Below are 17,443 nucleotides of genomic sequence, written 5' to 3'. Positions count from 1 at the left end.
AAACGGCCAATCGGAAGTGGATCCGGTGACAGTCAGGGGGTATTTTCCAGGTTTCACGTGCGCTGTGAAGCACAGTGCACTCTGGGACTGCCAGGCTGAAGCTCTAAGGAGAAGCGAAGTCAAAGCAGAACGCGGTCGCTGACATCACTTCCTGTGTTAGGGCATCCCCGGGCACGGGGAAAGGGGAGAGGAAAGCACTGTGGAACATCTGAGCACAAACGCATTCCAGCCGTGTCAGCGCTACATCTGAGTGTCAGGAAGAGCTTCAGCATGGCAAATTTGGGTGGGGGGCAGGGGGGTACTGGGGGTGCCCAGAATCACTGCACACCCCCACCCCCCCTACTCTGACCATGGTGGAAATGGAACATATTACAATATATGGTAAATATGTGGACCTCTTGGAAAAATTTAAGAAATACAATTCACAACCATGTATTTTAAACACACACACACACGCTCACACACACACACTCTCTCACACAAAAAGTGAACAAAAAGTTTTTATGCCGTAGCCATGCACAGTGCACCACCATTTTCATGAGCCATGTGCGCTGGAAAGCTCCATCGGAATTCTCTCACAGTCACTTCAAACGGAGCCCTTGGGCTGGAATATGAACCCCACACGCGCACGAGTGCGTGAGTGTGTTCAGTCCTCACCAGCGCAGGAAACCCGAAAAACACACTACGAAATCTGACCGTGCCAATAAAGACTTCTGATCTTCACATTTTAATTCAACATATTGCCAAATGATCCATTTGCATAAAGGTGCCACAGACACACACAGACACACACAGACACACACAGACACACACACAGACACACACAGACACACACACACACACACACACAGACACACACACACACACAGACACACACACACACAGACACACACACACACACACACACACACACACACACACACACACACAGACACACACACACACACAGACACACACACACACACACACACACACACACACACACACACACACACGTTTAAAACCGTACGGACCGAGCCAGGACCCTGACAGGACGACGGCTTGCTTACAGCAGCCTTCACGTATCAGAAACAACTTAAGAGAATAAAACCAGCAGCTGCTTGGCTTGCAGTCCTGACAGTACCTGCATGTGATCTGAGAGACAAGGTGTGTGTCTGAACCGAGCCCGGAGGAGGTCGTCCCTACCGCTGACAGGACAGGGCAGTGCAGGTAACTGGGCAGGTATCAGGGCAGTGCAGGTAAGTGGGCAGGTATCAGGGCAGTGCAGGTAAGTGGGCAGGTATCAGGGCAGTGCAGGTAAGTGGGCAGGTATCAGGGCAGTGCAGGTATCAGGGCAGGTATCAGGGCAGTGCAGGTAAGTGGGCAGGTATCAGGGCAGTGCAGGTAAGTGGGCAGGTATCAGGGCAGTGCAGGTATCAGGGCAGGTATCAGGGCAGTGCAGGTAAGTGGGCAGGTATCAGGGTAGTGCAGGTAACCGGGCAGGTATCAGGGCAGTGCAGGTTACAGGGCAGGTATCAGGGCAGTGCAGGTATCAGGGCAGGTATCAGGGCAGTGCAGTAAGGCAGTATCAGGGCAGTGCAGGTAACTGGGCAGGTATCAGGGTAGCAGGTAACCGCAGGTATCAGGCAGGCAGATTACAGGCAGGTATCAGGGCAGTGCAGGTAACTGGGCAGGTAACAGGGCAGGTATCAGGGTAGTGCAGGTAACAGGGCAGGTATCAGGGTAGTGCAGGTATCAGGGCAGTGCAGGTAACTGGGCAGGTATCAGGGTAGTGCAGGTAACAGGGCAGGTATCAGGGTAGTGCAGGTATCAGGGCAGTGCAGGTAACTGGGCAGGTATCAGGGCAGTGCAGGTACAGGGCAGGTATCAGGGCAGTGCAGGTAACTGGGCAGGTATCAGGGTAGTGCAGGTAAGTGGGCAGGTATCAGGGCAGTGCAGGTAAGTGGGCAGGTATCAGGGCAGTGCAGGTTACAGGGCAGGTATCAGGGTAGTGCAGGTAAGTGGGCAGGTATCAGGGCAGTGCAGGTAACTGGGCAGGTATCAGGGCAGTGTAGGTAACAGGGCAGGTATCAGGGTAGTGCAGGTAAGTGGGCAGGTATCAGGGCAGTGCAGGTAAGTGGGCAGGTATCAGGGCAGTGCAGGTAACAGGGCAGGTATCAGGGCAGTGCAGGTAACTGGGCAGGTATCAGGGCAGTGCAGGTAACTGGGCAGGTATCAGGGCAGTGCAGGTAACTGGGCAGGTATCAGGGCAGTGCAGGTAACTGGGCAGGTATCAGGGCAGTGCAGGTAACTGGGCAGGTATCAGGGCAGTGCAGGTAACCGGGCAGGTATCAGGGCAGTGCAGGTAACTGGGCAGGTATCAGGGCAGTGCAGGTAACTGGGGGCTCTGAGATTTTTGGAACACCAGGGTTGCAGTAGACTGAGGGGAAATGCAGATGAGGGGGGCAGAAGTTTCTGGGGGGGGGGGGGGGGCCCTGGAAACAGCCCCTTTGCCGCGGCGGATCAGTGGACTGAGGAAGAGTGACACGCACTAACAGCAGGTCGGCTGAGCGGAAGGAATTCCCCCCCCCCCCACCCCCACGACTACCGCTGGAACAGAGCCAGAGCTGACCCCGCCCACCCCAAACCCCCTGCCCCACCCAAACTACCCCCCATGGCTGCTGGAACAGAGCCAGAGCAGAGATATTCATCTGCTAACCCCGCCCACCACCCAAACCCCCAGACCCACCCACAGGGAAGCTAGAGAGGAGGGGGGGAGGAGGGAGAGAGAGAGTGAGATGGAGAACGAGAGAAACGCAGAGAAGGAGAGCAAAAGGGATAGAAAGAGGGAGGGGGAGGGAGAGGGAGAGACAGGGAGAAACAGAGAAAGAGAGAGAGAGAGAGAGAAAGAGAAACAGACTCAGACAGAGAGCTCTAAACCTGTGATCGCAGTATATGATGCGTGACTGGAATGGGTGCTTTTCCGACACTTTGGACGGAAGACAATTCTCCAGATTCCTGCGAGGCGATATTTAAATATTTACGACTCGCTGCGACGGAAGGGGCCGTCGGGCGCGCGCCGCTATTTAAAAGAAATAAAATAAAAGCGCAGACGCGTCCGAGCGGCTGAGAGAGGCCGTTTGTGCGTCGGAGGAGAGGAAGACCGCGGCTTCAGTGAGGAAGAGGAGGAGGACATCCCGCCGCGCGGTTCGGCCGAGTTTCAGCGGAGACCCCCGCCGCTCCGTACGGTCGCCCCGGGGAACGCTCGACCCGAGGGGAACAGCGCCGCTCGCAGCCGCGCACACGCCGCGGAGCGACAGCGGAGTTCCAGCACGGTAAGGAGCCGGAGAGAGAGCGCCGCCGCTGCCGCTCACACGCCGCAGCCCAAATTAAACTTTCACATTCGCTACGGAAAAAACGCCCGACTGAAAATCACCCGCACAGCACGCTGTAACGCATTTAAACCCAGAAACCCGGGGTTATACCACACCTCAGTTATCTATGTGCACTATTAGTTTAAAAAAAAAAAGTCTTCAAATAAAATGGATTCTAAAAAAGGGGAGGACAGATTGTATCTCAGTTATAATGCATGTGTACAGCAGGGCAAAATGTTCTCCGATGATTAATAATAAACACCTTTCAGTACAACTTAGCATCAGAATCCATCTTTACAAGACCGCTCTCATTGCAATATAATGATTAATACTAATGATGCGTTATTTCAGTTTACTAAGTCCTATACTCGTGTCAAAAATGATCATTTAGTAATTTAGAAAAGAGTTTTAGAGTTGATTTGGCAGTGTGTGAATATTTTGATGACCAGGTATTTTATGACTTATGAAACAGCAGTGTAACGGTCAGCAAACTTATCTTGCAGCTCTAGGGTTGCAGGTTTTATTCCCAAGTAGGGTGCTACTGCTGCACTCTTGTGCAAGGTACCTGACCCGAATTGCTTCAGGAAATATCCAGCTGCATAAATGGACTGCACTAAAAAAAATAAATAATATAAAAATAAAAAATAAGCTGCGCAAGTCATTCAACCATCTGCTAAGTGCCTAAAAAAGTTACGGAAAACAAAATTTAGACCCATGAAAGCGTACGGGAGAGAACTAAAAACATATTTTAAGTGAACAGCTTGAACCAGAGGGACAAGGGCTAAGCAGGGTCAAATAGCTTCCCAGCCCTTCAAAGACACCAAGAGAACTGCAGGTCTCGAGTCAGAACTTAAAATACTGAGGAGAAACTATAACAACAGACACAATGTAAAGAATACTAAATGCGTAAAGGGTATATAAAGAACAGAAAATGTTTTCCGTAAGATGGGTAATATCCACAGTACAGCAGAAATCTGTGAAAAATGCACAACTAAAAAGCAAATAAATATTTCACTTTTTTTTTTTTTTTGCACATTTAAGATGTCTGCTCACATACTGAACAGAAATTCACAATTAGCCTGGGTGATTTTCCTGTGTACCTGTTATTTTTGAGTGCAAATGTAATGACGGGAAGGAATTTGTTTTCCAAAAAAAAAAAACAATTTAAACTGCACATCTGAAAATGATAAATATCATTCAGAGTGGCTCTGAATTGAATTACATCTGTCGAAAAACAAAACAAAACAAAACATGCACAACTGAGCACCATATGGTTAGAAGGGAAATTACATTAATTATACAAATTGCCTGCAGTAATTTGTTTTGGTTTATCAATTTCCACTTGCGGCCATCTTGCCCAAAGATTAATTTAAATACACGCATGTCCTGAGATTATTAACAGAGTTGAAAAATTAAAATCGGAGATTATTAACAGAGCTGAACTAAAAATCACGCAACACACACTTGCAAACGATGAGAGGATTGATGACATCACATGAGTCACTGTGCTTCATGAACTCCTCATAAAACAGCAACAGTAACAGACTTCCAGGCTAGTTACTGTTAAAGACTTCACTACAGAGAGAGATGGAGAGCTATTGGGGGTGTCCTTTTTTGTGTTGCTGAAAAGGCTGTTATCCTGTTCGTGTTAATTTAATTTTTAATTTTTATTTTTTTAAATAGGGGATCAGGAAGGACTTCTGGCCCCGAACAGAGACTGCAGGAGTCAGGACTACAACTCTTACCCCCTGAACAGCGCCCCCTTTGGGTTCCTCCGGGAAGTACAGCCAACTGGCGGATTACTGTTGTGCTTGAAGAGGGAAGAGTCTGTTTAAAACTGCAGCCAGAGGCAGAGGTGGTTTAGGAGAAGGAGTGTTTTTTCTGAGGGGCGAGGGAGAGGAAGTCAAAAGGGGAATGCCCCTCCGGCAATAACCCTGTCCACTTTGGCTCCGCCCTCTCTGGCCCCGCCCGCGGGACCCCCGTGTGACCATGCTGGCCCCGCCCACGGAGGCACTCACAGCACAGCCCCCCAGCACACGCAGGCCAGCGCCCCCTTCGCACCCCCGCCAGAGATGTCCCCGTTGCCAGGCAACGGCTCTTCTGCGGACAACCCCATCGCCGGCGGCGACGGCGGCGGCGGGGGCGAGCTGCGCTGGGCGTCGCTGCTCATGGTCGCGGTGATCGTCCCCACCATCGGGGGCAACATCCTGGTCATCCTGGCCGTGGCGCTGGAGAGGAAGCTGCAGAACGCCACGAACTACTTCCTGATGTCGCTGGCCGTGGCCGACCTCCTGGTGGGGCTGCTCGTCATGCCCATCGCCCTGGTAACCGTGCTCTTCAGTAAGTACGCCCAACCCAAACCCTAACAGCCCGTTACTTCCTGCCTGCTACTTCCGGGGCCTAACGGATCGTCCTCAGTGTGCCTGCGCAAAACTTAGCAGGCTCCTCTCTGTGCGGTGTCTCTCTCTCTCTCGCTCTCTCTCTCTCTCTGAGCAGTAGAGCAGTTTCTCTCAGAACGGTGTCTCTCTCTTTCTCTCTCTCTCAGAGCGGTAGAGCGGTCTCTCTCAGAGACGTCTCTCTCTCAGAGCAGAAGAGCGGTCTCTCTCAGTGGTAGAGTGGTCTCTCTCAGAGTGGTCTCTCTCAGTGGTAGAGCGGTCTCTCTGAGACGTCTCTCTCTGAGCGGTAGAGCAGTCTCTCTCAGAACGGTGTCTCTCTCTCTCAGAGACGTCTCTCTCTCAGAGCAGAAGAGCGGTCTCTCTCAGTGGTAGAGCGGTCTCTCTGAGACGTCTCTCTCAGAGCAGTAGAGCGGTGTCTCTCTCAGAGTGGTCTCTCTCACAGCGGTCTCTCTCTCTCTATGAGTGGTAGAGCAGTCTCTCTGAGAGCGGTGTGTCTCTCTTTCTCTCTCTCTCAGAGAGATGTCTGTCTCAGAGCAGAAGAGCGGTCTCACTCAGAGCTGTGTGAGTGTGTGTTGCGGAGCAGCGGTTAGGACAGGCGGCCTGGTGTTCTCTGTTCACTCCCCTGAGGAGCAGCCTTTCAGCCACGCTGACATACGCAAACATCTCTCTGTCCAAATCACACTTCCTCTGTTTTTACAGCACGACAAAAAAATCTAAAGATCTACTCTACTGAAGCCAACATAAATCGCAGAGCTGTACTTCTCTGTGGATAGCACATATAATTCCAACAGCCAACCAGCAGGCAGTAGAGATAATTCAAACAGCCAACCAGCAGGTAGCAGAGATAATTCCAACAGCCAACCAGCAGGTAGCAGAGATAATTCCAACAGCCAACCATCAGGCAGTAGAGATAATTCCAACAGTTAATTAGCCAGTAGCGGAGCTAATCCCAACAGCCAACCAGCTGGTAGTGGAGCTAATCCCAACAGCCAATCAGTTTCCTCTGCTGCGGTCTGCACTGCCTTCAGCAGTGTGTGTGTGTGTGTGTGTGTGTGTGTGTGTGTGCGCGTCTGCGCGCGCGTCTCTGAGTGTCTGTCAGTGTGCTAGTGCGTCTAATTTTACAGCTTTACACCACTGCTAGAAATCTACAGGGAAACCACTGTCCAATCACAGGAGAGGAGAGCTGACGGCCCCCGGTAGAGAAAAACAGACCGTTTTAGGGCAGCCGCCCTAACTGCCTACACCGGTCTCGGTCACATCCAACATCTTCCACCACTTAGTGCTGTTGAAAAATGCCTTTAGTTTCTAACAGAACTAGGCACTTTCACTTATTCCAGTTTATTATAGGTCTGGCTCACAGGCACAGTCACTCAACAGCTCATTATCATCAACAGCGCAGTTTCAGGGATCAAGAAACAACACAGCCAATGAAATAATAAGCTGGCAGGACAGCCTGTAACGGACAAGTACCGCCGTGGATTATGGGAACGCACCTGGCCACCAGACTTTACCCGTCTCACTGGGGACAGGTGACAGCCCCCCCGCCTCCGTTCTGCTCCTGTGCCACACACACCTGAGAGAATGTGGGCGGGGTCTATCTACGCCCAGTTCCACACCCAAGCCCACATCAGAAATGTTTAGAGGAAGATTAGAGTAACAATGTGAGACTGAGCACACTGCCTTATAAATCACACGCGTCAAAAATTCTGCACTGCAGCAATAAAAACAGTTTTTTTATTTCTTAATTTTAAAACATGTTTGCATTTGGCAAAATGCAAAAATATATACTTTCACAGAAAAGGCTACAGATCGTTTCTTCCACCTTTATTTGCTAACTGATAGTCAACATACCCCACAGTACTCCCCATCGTTTCATATGCGATTTTGCGTGATTTACAGAGTAGCCAAACATGAACTTGTGAATTTAAAATGAAATATAGCGATTGAAGCCCCTGAGAACAGTGTAGAAAATATTTTAAAAACCAGTGGGAGAACTGGCCACCCATCAGGGACCTGGACCATACAAAATCAGCAGAGAGAGAGCTGGTGACCTGTCCAAAACCTGAAGTTGCAAAATCTACTGCGCTGAGTCTTAGCAGAAATCTGGCACTTTTCTTGCGGGGAGTTCGAGAGCAATCTCGTAAATCTCCTTAAAAAACAAGCAAGACAACCATCCCTGCACATTTTAATTATTTTATGTACCTAAAGATTGATGGGCTGAGTGTTTTTAAAAAAATGAATCACTGCAAAACGAGCCCTGTCACTGACCACAGAAACGTCCCGGGCCACCTTCTCCACTGACCCAAAATAACTGCAGAACAGAAGAACGAAGTGAGATCTGAGATCTGAGGCCAAGGAGTCTGACAGGTGCAGAGAGGTCCAGACAGTCTGTAATAATATTACAGCGACAATTTCTCTGTCCAAAGCCATTAAATAAATCATTTTAAAAAAGCCATTTTGTGCAGTGAGTTCCCTGAGCTTCAAACAAAATCGTATTTCAAAGTCTGGGAGGATTTTTTTTATTTAAAATTTTTTTTTTTTTAAAGCCAAGAACATGACTTATAAGTACAAAACATGTTTATTAATAAAGAGGACCTCCCTAAAAAGGCTGTCCCCACCATGAGCAGGGGAAGAGGGCGGGTCTTGAATAGACGGCCGCAACCTCAGACTCCCGCCCGTGTTGACCGGTGTTCAGCGAAGCGTTCGGTACCCAGCGCTCCGCTTAGCAACACGGAACACGGAACATGCCATAAAGACCCACAGTGCACCACAGAGTGCCACAGTGCACCGGTTCAAGGGCAGATCGCTTGTGACCGAAATTCACCGGCTTATGAACTCAGGAGCTCTGCAGGGTTTAGTAGAGCCTGCTGGGGGGGGGGGGGGGGGGACTAGCTGTGTTTCAGCTTTCAGAGGGGAATGATTTCTGTGGAGACAAAATCCCAAGTCATCAGCAAAAAATAAATAAATAAAATAACAGCAGTTCAATTCGGTCTTGACTGGTACATGGATTTCCAAAATATAATAAACACACGCAAAATAATGCTGAGAAGACAGGAAACTAACCTGCATGGACAAATCCAGACCGCAATCAAAAAGAACAGACACACAAAGGTACATAACCCCACCGAAAGCTATAATGAACCAAGTGTACCGTTCACTTCAGTTCCATTTCAAACCTACATTAGAAATGTATAAAGTCAAACGGACCAATTACCAGCTCTACACAGACTGACCTCTGGTGTGAATTAGGGACAAACAGAAATGATCTCCGCTTCCATGAAGGATCACTTAACACATTTCACAACTTCACTGAAATCAGCAAACAAGCATAACGCAGAACGTTCAGACGATGGCACAACCTTTCCAACCAAAGCACCCCGAATGTAAACCTCTTTTTAGGAGTCGATCAATCCCACCCCATTTCCCGCCATATTTCACGTCTGGGATCCAAAACAAACAAAGTTCCGGGAGGAACCTGACCAAAACAAAAATGGAGATCACCGACCTTCAGCTCCTTGCAGGGACACGAGACCCATTTTCCAGCAAATTCATTCCTCGCACACACCACTTAAAAAATAAACTCAACCTCAACATCGGGAGTTTTCATTTCTCACGTTTGAAGCTAGGCTTGTCATGTTGTTGGCATGCACTACAATCAATCTTGTTATATGAAGCAAAGGTCTGTTAAAGACAAGGAAAGCAAACAGCAGAAATTAAGGATAGATTTAGTGCTTCCTGGCAAAACCGTATGCAAGGCCTTCTCAATATGTTATTCATATGCTGAAAAACGTACGAGGACAGAAAAATATAACAATTGCAATGTGATGCAGTAAACAGAAGTTAACTTGCAATTTTCAAACAGGTGAAAAGACAAATGAAGTCATATTTTAACACATTTTCTACTGCTGCCGTGACTTGATAAAAAGGAGCTTTTAAAACAGGACTCTAGCACAAGCCTGGTCTTAACAGAATGTCTGCATGCACTTCAAAGCCGTTTCTTTCGCACGAGGGTTGCGTGTTGTGAGTCAGCGGTCTTAGAGTACGGCCAAGTACATATTTTTGAAACCCCCTGCAAATCAATATTAAACAACAGTCAACAATAGCCAGGAGACAAACGTCAGCACACACAGCCGCAACCATCCACCACGCTCCTGCTTTTCTCTTTTTTTGGAAGGAGGTAGACATTACATCTGAAACCGAACCCTCATTCAACCTCCAAACGTAAATCTTCAAAAGGCTCAAAAAATGACAGACGTTCTACAAATGACATTTCCACTCCCAAGACAAAACTATTTCTTTGGGGGGGGGGAGTTGGAAAAGAGAGGAAAAAAAATTCACCGCCATCATTGAAGCGCATAAAAACATGTCGAGAAAGTGCTCGGAGCAAATTCCTCGTCCTGTAATGTCATGCAGACCTCTGGTCTACTGTACCGGTTAAAGGCAAACCTCGTCAATGCGGTCAATGGACTTGCAGGACCTTGGTCATGTTCACTAAAATGTCTGATTCTACAGACCCAGGCGAGATCAGCTCTCGCATCCCTTCTCACCTTCTTCACTAGAGGAGGTTTACGATCGGTGGCAGGAACTTAAGGCGCTATATCACAGTGCAGACCCTTAATGAATTTCATGCATGAACTTCTAGAGGAGTGGAAATCAACCTGGACCTGGAGATCTACCATCCTGTCCGCTTCCCTTTCAACTCTAATTTGGCACACCTGACTCCACTAATCAGCAACACTAACATCTGACTCCACTAATTAGCAACAATAACATCTGACTCCACTAATTAGCAGCTGTTGAATGAGGTGTGCTTTGTGAGGACAGGAGTGAAAATCTACAGGATGGTAGCTCTGCAGGAACAGGGTTGGTCACCACTGTTCCAGAGGATGCATCCCCCTTTCATGACACTCATGTTGCATGTACCCCTCCAGCACTTTTTGTCATTTGTATTTCTCCTAATATTGTAGCATGTTCTTCTCCCTAGTTTGGCTTGGCATAAGTTAGGTCAGAATAGTGTTTCATTGTGTGAACTGAACTGTGTTCTTGGCTAAAAACAGCTGTACGAAATGAGTATCGTACCTTATTGAACTTGTGTTCTGTAGTTGTCCAATGACCATGAAATGCACTTTTGTACGTCACTTTGGATAAAAGCGTCTGCCAAATAAATGTAATGTAATGTAAGGTAAATAGAATTTTTGGCTTCAGCAGTGGAGAGACAGAATTTTCAATGTTAAGAACATGTAGTCGAGTATCTGTTGGGTCTACAAAAAAAAACAAAAAAAAAAAACTGTGATGCCATCCTCTCTCCCTGCATCTCAGACTCTGGTTGGCCGTTGCCCGGATACCTCTGTCCAATCTGGCTCTTCCTGGACGTGCTGTTCTCCACGGCCTCCATCATGCACCTGTGTGCCATCTCGCTGGACCGCTACATCGCCATCAAGAGGCCCATCCAGCACAGCCAGTACAAGTCCCGGTCGAAAGCGCTGGCCAAGATCACCGTGGTCTGGCTCATATCCATCGGTAAGTCACATCTCACCGGAACACACCTACTCTGCCAGGCTCAAACATCCTCACCAGAGGGGAGGGGCAGAGGATACCGGAGGGCAGGAAGAGACTTACATCACACTGTTCTACCCTCCTGACTCTTACGAGAAATAAATATGAACAAGATTGGTCTGAAAATAAAAAAGAACAGACTTAAACCTGCCTTTAGTTAATACCTGAACAAAACGTGAAAGAGAACGAGAAATTACATTACATTACATTACAGGCATTTGGCAGACGCTCTTATCCAGAGCGACGTACAACAAAGTGTATAACCATAACCAGGAACAAGTATGACGAAACCCCTAGAGAGAAGTACCGGTCCAAGTACAGGGAACAACCGCATAGTTCAACGTGGACCCTGGTGGTTAAACTGATTAACACTAACAACGAGAACGGCAACAACGCAATCTATGGAAAAATAAAAATAAATAAAAGTACAAGTAGTCGTTAAGACTGGCGCATCAACTAAGTCCAATGATCCAAGACCATACACGCCGATAACTCAGACCCACATTTTTAAAAGCAGACGATATAGACCGTAGGGGACCAGCGGTACTTCACTGGGCTGCACTGCACCAGACCTCCGAGGTGACCGGTGTGCAGAAGCCCAGCCGTCCGTCCCGAGACAGGTTCACACCGAAGAGTGGCGAGAAGGAGACGAGGTTTCCCGCAGACCGCACCACCGAGGCCTCTGCTGCAGATCAATCAGTACCTCGTTTCACAGCAACGCCCTTATGAACAGCGTTACACAACGCACAATGCGGAACACAGGGCCAAGGAGAACGGGGGGGGCTATTTTTATCACGGAACTTTCTGGAAACAATTCTCCAAGCCTCCGAAAACCTCTGGTTTCTAACAATCCCAATTTCACCTAAATAAATTACTCAGAGACTACAATGAGTATTAGACCATATGTAATGTGTCATGTAACTAAAGGGATATGTAATAAAAGTATAAAATAAAAGCCCAGAGCAAAGTTGGCTCACACAGCTGCTAAACACTCCCTGTACATAACTGCACAGTCACCAGGCTCATTAAGTATTGTGTAAGCAGTTCTTGGATGAAAAATGTCATTAATTGAGCTGAGGCTATATAAAAACAAACAGACAAATGAATCCTGTCCAGGCTGATAAATCTGCAGTAAGAACCCTTCCGTTTATTTACTCAATTTAACGTTTTTTTTCCCCCCCACCATTTTATTTCTCTCATTACTTCCTGCTTTTCCAGGTTTAACTCTTGACACCACTTCCGAAGTTCCCTCAGATTTGCCACATACACTGCTTACAGTCCATTAGACGTGTGCAAAGAAAATTTATCAGGCATGAACTACAGACGACAGGCAAAATGGTGGACAGCGCTCGACCCCCCCGATTCGCCCCGTTCCACAGCTTTAAGCCGCTCGATCAGGAGTAAAGCAGGACTGTTATTTGCGGTGCTTAGACGCGCGGTGATGGAAGCCAAGAGAACAGACCCCTGGGACTGCCAAACACGCCCCACCGTCTTAAATCAGCAAATAAAATTAAACGGCCGCGTTCGTTTGCTCATCGCTCATAAAGCCTACCGTTCAGTCGCCAGCGGCCACTGTTCACCGTCAGCGGTCCTCTCCTGAGTCACCCATCCAGAGCCTTTTACTGCCCGCGCACACTTTTCAGCCCGGCCAGACACAAATTATTCAAACTGCTTCTTGTCTAAACATAAAATGCGCTATAAATTAGTCAGAAACCTAATTTTTTACATAAATACTAGCCCACGATCGCTTTGTCAAGCTTGGCGATTACAAAAGATTTGAGCTGGCAAAGCTACTGCCCAACTCTAAATCAAAAGAGCTGGAGAGATGAGCGCCTGAAGATCAGACTCGCCATCTAAGGATCATAATCTATGTAAAGCCTGAGGCAGGATAGTTAGTTTAAGGGCATCAGATTATTTAGCCATGCTGAACTTCAAATCAGAGAGATAAGCGCTTTAAAAGTCCCACAACAGCCTTGAGGGAATCTTGCATACTCTTAACTGGAGAACCGCACTATGGGTAAAGAAAAAAGTTAACCAGCAGTGTAGTACAATGACCAGGGAGTGGGTTGCAGGTTTGATTCCCAGGTGGAGCACAGCCGTTGTACCCTAGAGTAAGGTACTTAACCTGAATTGCCTCAGTAAAATACCCAGCTGCATAAATGGAATGTGTGCTGAAGAACGCAATCTGTGCATGACGCTCTGGAAAAGAGCATCGGCTAAATCCCCCAAAACGCAAACGTAAAAAATGACCGGTCAGCTGACCCACAGGCTGTTACACAAACACAGCGGTCAGCCTGAACCAGCGCCTGAGCTTTGTTCTTCAGCTTTCGGGGAAATTAAACGCTCTGCAAGCCGGGCCTGTTGGTATGAACTGAAGACTACTGCTCTGGCTTGGTTTGGGAAGGCCGCAGATTCGGCTGTTCGGTCGCTGCTCCCAGTCCGGGATTCACAGGCCCAGACAACCTCAACGGCACCCCAGAATATTCCCATTTTCACTGGCACACCAGAACATTCCTGTTTTTAATGCCATCCCAGAATATTCCCGTTTTTAACGCCATCCCAGAATATTCCCATTTTTAATGGCACCCCAAGATATTCCCGTTTTTACGGCACGCCAGGATATTCCTGCTATTGCTTGAGGTCGAACGTAGCACACCGTCTCTCTTGACCCAGCGGTTTTTAATGTGAGTGTAGCCAGATGAGGGACATTTAGGATTTACGAGATCGGCACACGGACTCTTAAGATTCTTCCAGAAGGCCGGGCTTCCAAGTTCACTGCGCTGTCATAACTACCGTCGGCCGTGATTAACGGTTCATTTATTGAACTTAAACTGTTTTGATCAGACATTTTCCAGGAGTGCAATTCCGTGGCGGTTTCCCGTTAGAACCGCTGGCTCTGCTACTGTGACATCATCCAGTCAGCCCGTCCCTTCCTTAAGAACAGCAACCACTGGCTCTGCTACTGTGACATCATCCAGTCAGCCCGTCCCCTTCCTTAAGAACAGCAGCCGCTGGCTCTGCTACTGTGACATCATCCAGTCAGCCCTCCCCTTCCTTAAGAACAGCAGCCGCTGGCTCTGCTACTGTGACATCATCCAGTCAGCCCTCCCTTTCCTTAAGAACAGCAGCCGCTGGCTCTGCTACAGTGACATCATCCTTCCCTTCCTTAAGAACAGCAACCATTGGCTCTGCTACTGTGACATCATCCAGTCAGCCCTCCCCTTCCTTAAGAACAGCAGCCGCTGGCTCTGCTACTGTGACATCATCCTTCCCTTCCTTAAGAACAGCAGCTCAATATAAAAGCATATAAAAGAACTGGCAGGTGTGTGCCGCAGGCCCACAACAGGCGGCTAAACAAAAAGCCTGATTAATACAGTGCCAGCTGTCCTGCCGCTTTTCCCATCGGCCAAGTTTACAGTAAACAGACTGAATGTGCCCAGCCTCGTCCTGCAGGGCCTTATCACCTTTATCATTTATTGATGAGTTTATCGTGTCCCTGACATATAAATGTGATCCGTCTAATCTATGAATGACCTGGCACTGATGCATGGAAACAATCAGCTAATTCAGGCAGTTCATCTGAGATGAACATCCGGAACATTCCGGGCTAATAATGCTCCCTTCTCTCCTGCAGGCATCGCCACGCCCATCCCCATCAAAGGCCTGCGAAACTTCCACTTCCCCAACAACGTCACCTTCGTCAACGACGCCTGCGTGCTGAAGCCGGAGAGCTTCCGGGATTTCATCAAGTTCGGCTCGCTGGTGGCCTTCTTCATCCCGCTCACCATCATGATGGTCATCTACCTGCTGACCATCCGCGCGCTGCGCCGCAAGGCCTGCCTGCTCCGCTCCCGCGCCTTCCGCCGGACCGCCCGGCCCGCCGCCCCCCCCGCGCCCGGCCCGCACCCGCACCCGGCCCCGCCCTCGCCGGAGGACGTCCCCCTGCGCAGGATGTCCACCATGGGCAAGCGGTCCATGCAGAACCTCAGCAACGAGCAGCGGGCCTCCAAGGTGCTGGGCATAGTCTTCCTCCTGTTCGTGGTGATGTGGTGCCCGTTCTTCATCACCAACGTGACGTCGGCGCTGTGCGACACGGCCTGCGACGGGGCCGCCGTCGCCCGGCTGATGGAGATCTTCGTCTGGGTGGGCTACGTGTCCTCGGGCATCAACCCGCTGGTCTACACGCTCTTCAACAGGACCTTCCGCGAGGCCTTCGCCCGCTACATCACCTGCAGCTACGGCGGGGTCGCGGCGGCGGCGCCCGCGGAGCTGCAGCGCAAGAACACCGCCACCGCCATCGCCGTGCCGGCGTCCTTCCGCTCCTCCGTCGCCGAGAACTCCAAACTCTTCATGAAGAGGGGCGTGAGCAACGGCATCGGCCCGGCGGGGGGCCAGAGCCCCCTCCGCCGGCGCCCAAACCCCACGAACGACCCCCCCGCCCCCCCGTCCGCCTGCGTCCTGCTGGACGCCTCGCTCCTCACCGAGAACCAAAACTGCACACGGGAGGAGCGTGTCAGCTACGTGTAGCTCTAAACACGCCCTGCACACACCAGGAGCATGTCAGCTACGTGTAGCTTTAAACACGCCCTGCACACACCAGGAGCGTGTCAGCTACGTGTAGCTTTAAACACGCCCTGCACACACCAGGAGCGTGTCAGCTACGTGTAGCTTTAAACACGCCCTGCACACACCAGGAGCGAGTCAGCTACGTGTAGCTTTAAACACGCCCTGCACACACCAGGAGCGAGTCAGCTACGTGTAGCTCTAAACACGCCCTGCACACGGGAGGAGCGTGTCAGCTACGTGTAGCTTTAAACACACCCTGCACACACCAGGAGCGAGTCAGCTACGTGTAGCTTTAAACACGCCCTGCACACACCAGGAGGGTGTCAGCTACGTGTAGCTCTAAACACGCCCTGCACACACCAGGAGCGTGTCAGCTACGTGTAGCTTTAAACACGCCCTGCACACACCAGGAGCGTGTCAGCTACGTGTAGCTTTAAACACGCCCTGCACACGGGAGGAGCGTGTCAGCTACGTGTAGCTCTAAACACACCCTGCACACACAAGGAGCACTTCAGCTACCTGTAGCTTTAAAACTCCCTCAGTGCACTACCGTGAGCTTCCAGGTGAGGGTGCTAAATGGAAAAACTGACCTTTTCCAGAACTGCACATGCAGACGAATCACAGCACAAACTCAAACTTTCACCTGCACACAAGACAAGGCGACAGTAATTTAACCAAATGAGGGAGCTCCAGTGCTGAAGAAAGAAATTCAGATTTTTCTTTAAAAAAGGGAACTGAAATAAATGGATACATCAAACAAAAAAAATAAAGTATTATGAAAGAAAGCCAAGAAAAGACTAGGCCCGCGGAGTACAGAATGGGGGCCTGGGTCTGTCATTCAGACGGGATCCCAGACGAGAGGGCGTGGAATAAGAGCGCGTTTGTGCGTTCAGACAACTCACGCCTGGCTACGCGGCGGCATCGCCCCGGCCCACCTGAATCTGCGGCGGGGGGACGACAGCCGGGAAAGGGTATCAAACAGCACCCACCAATCAGATCACAGATGCACCGCCCGCTCCACGTCTTCACACGTTCCCATACAACGAGCTCTCCTGACCGCCATATTCTCCGCACACCAAACTTCCAGGTGAAATCGGGCAGAATCATTTAGTCTCGTCAACTCCCCAGCGGTCTTGGGGTGCCATACACAGGCCCCCCCCCCAAAATATCTGAACTTAAACAACTCCGCAGCTTAACAGAGACAACACATCTGCCAATGGGAAGCTTTGGGGACTTTTTTTTTTTTTTTTTTTTACAAATGGAAGTATATACAGACAAATATATCCTGTGCAAGAATGGCTTTGGTTTAAAGAATAAACACAAAGCGCTGCTTGGTTTACAAAAGTGCCAGAGTGTGTGTCAGTTCCGTTGTCATCTCCTACACTGGGAGTCATTACTTCACTGCACCATAAAAAAAACACACACAGCCTTGATTCCGGTGCTGACTCATTGGGGTCTTCATGCAGGTTTATACAGTACATGAGCCTGTAGCTTCACAGGCATGGTTCAGTGAGCGTGTTAAAGGGGATGCTCACCGTAAAATATTTTGGGAGAGCGGAGAGGGTTACGGAC

General features: G+C 49.4%; 2 protein-coding genes across 4 annotated transcripts in view; one reads left to right on the top strand and one right to left on the bottom strand.

Annotated features, from left to right (window-relative positions):
* Positions 1-17,443, bottom strand: part of psmd1 (proteasome 26S subunit, non-ATPase 1) — a 96,016-nt gene that overhangs the window by 61,139 nt on the left and 17,434 nt on the right. The window lies entirely within an intron of this gene.
* On the top strand, positions 2,752-17,218 carry htr2b (5-hydroxytryptamine (serotonin) receptor 2B, G protein-coupled). The gene is made up of 4 exons (XM_064330012.1): positions 2,752-3,314; positions 5,037-5,693; positions 11,069-11,269; positions 14,940-17,218. Exons 2-4 carry the CDS (start codon positions 5,426-5,428, stop codon positions 15,830-15,832), a joined length of 1,362 nt encoding a protein of 453 aa, XP_064186082.1. The 5' UTR covers positions 2,752-3,314; positions 5,037-5,425; the 3' UTR covers positions 15,833-17,218.

The sequence above is a fragment of the Anguilla rostrata genome, chromosome 4 (genome assembly GCF_018555375.3).
Source record: "Anguilla rostrata isolate EN2019 chromosome 4, ASM1855537v3, whole genome shotgun sequence".
In the NCBI taxonomy this organism is placed as follows: domain Eukaryota; kingdom Metazoa; phylum Chordata; class Actinopteri; order Anguilliformes; family Anguillidae; genus Anguilla; species Anguilla rostrata.
Note: the sequence above shows the minus strand (reverse complement) of the source record. Positions and strands in the feature narration are given on the sequence as shown.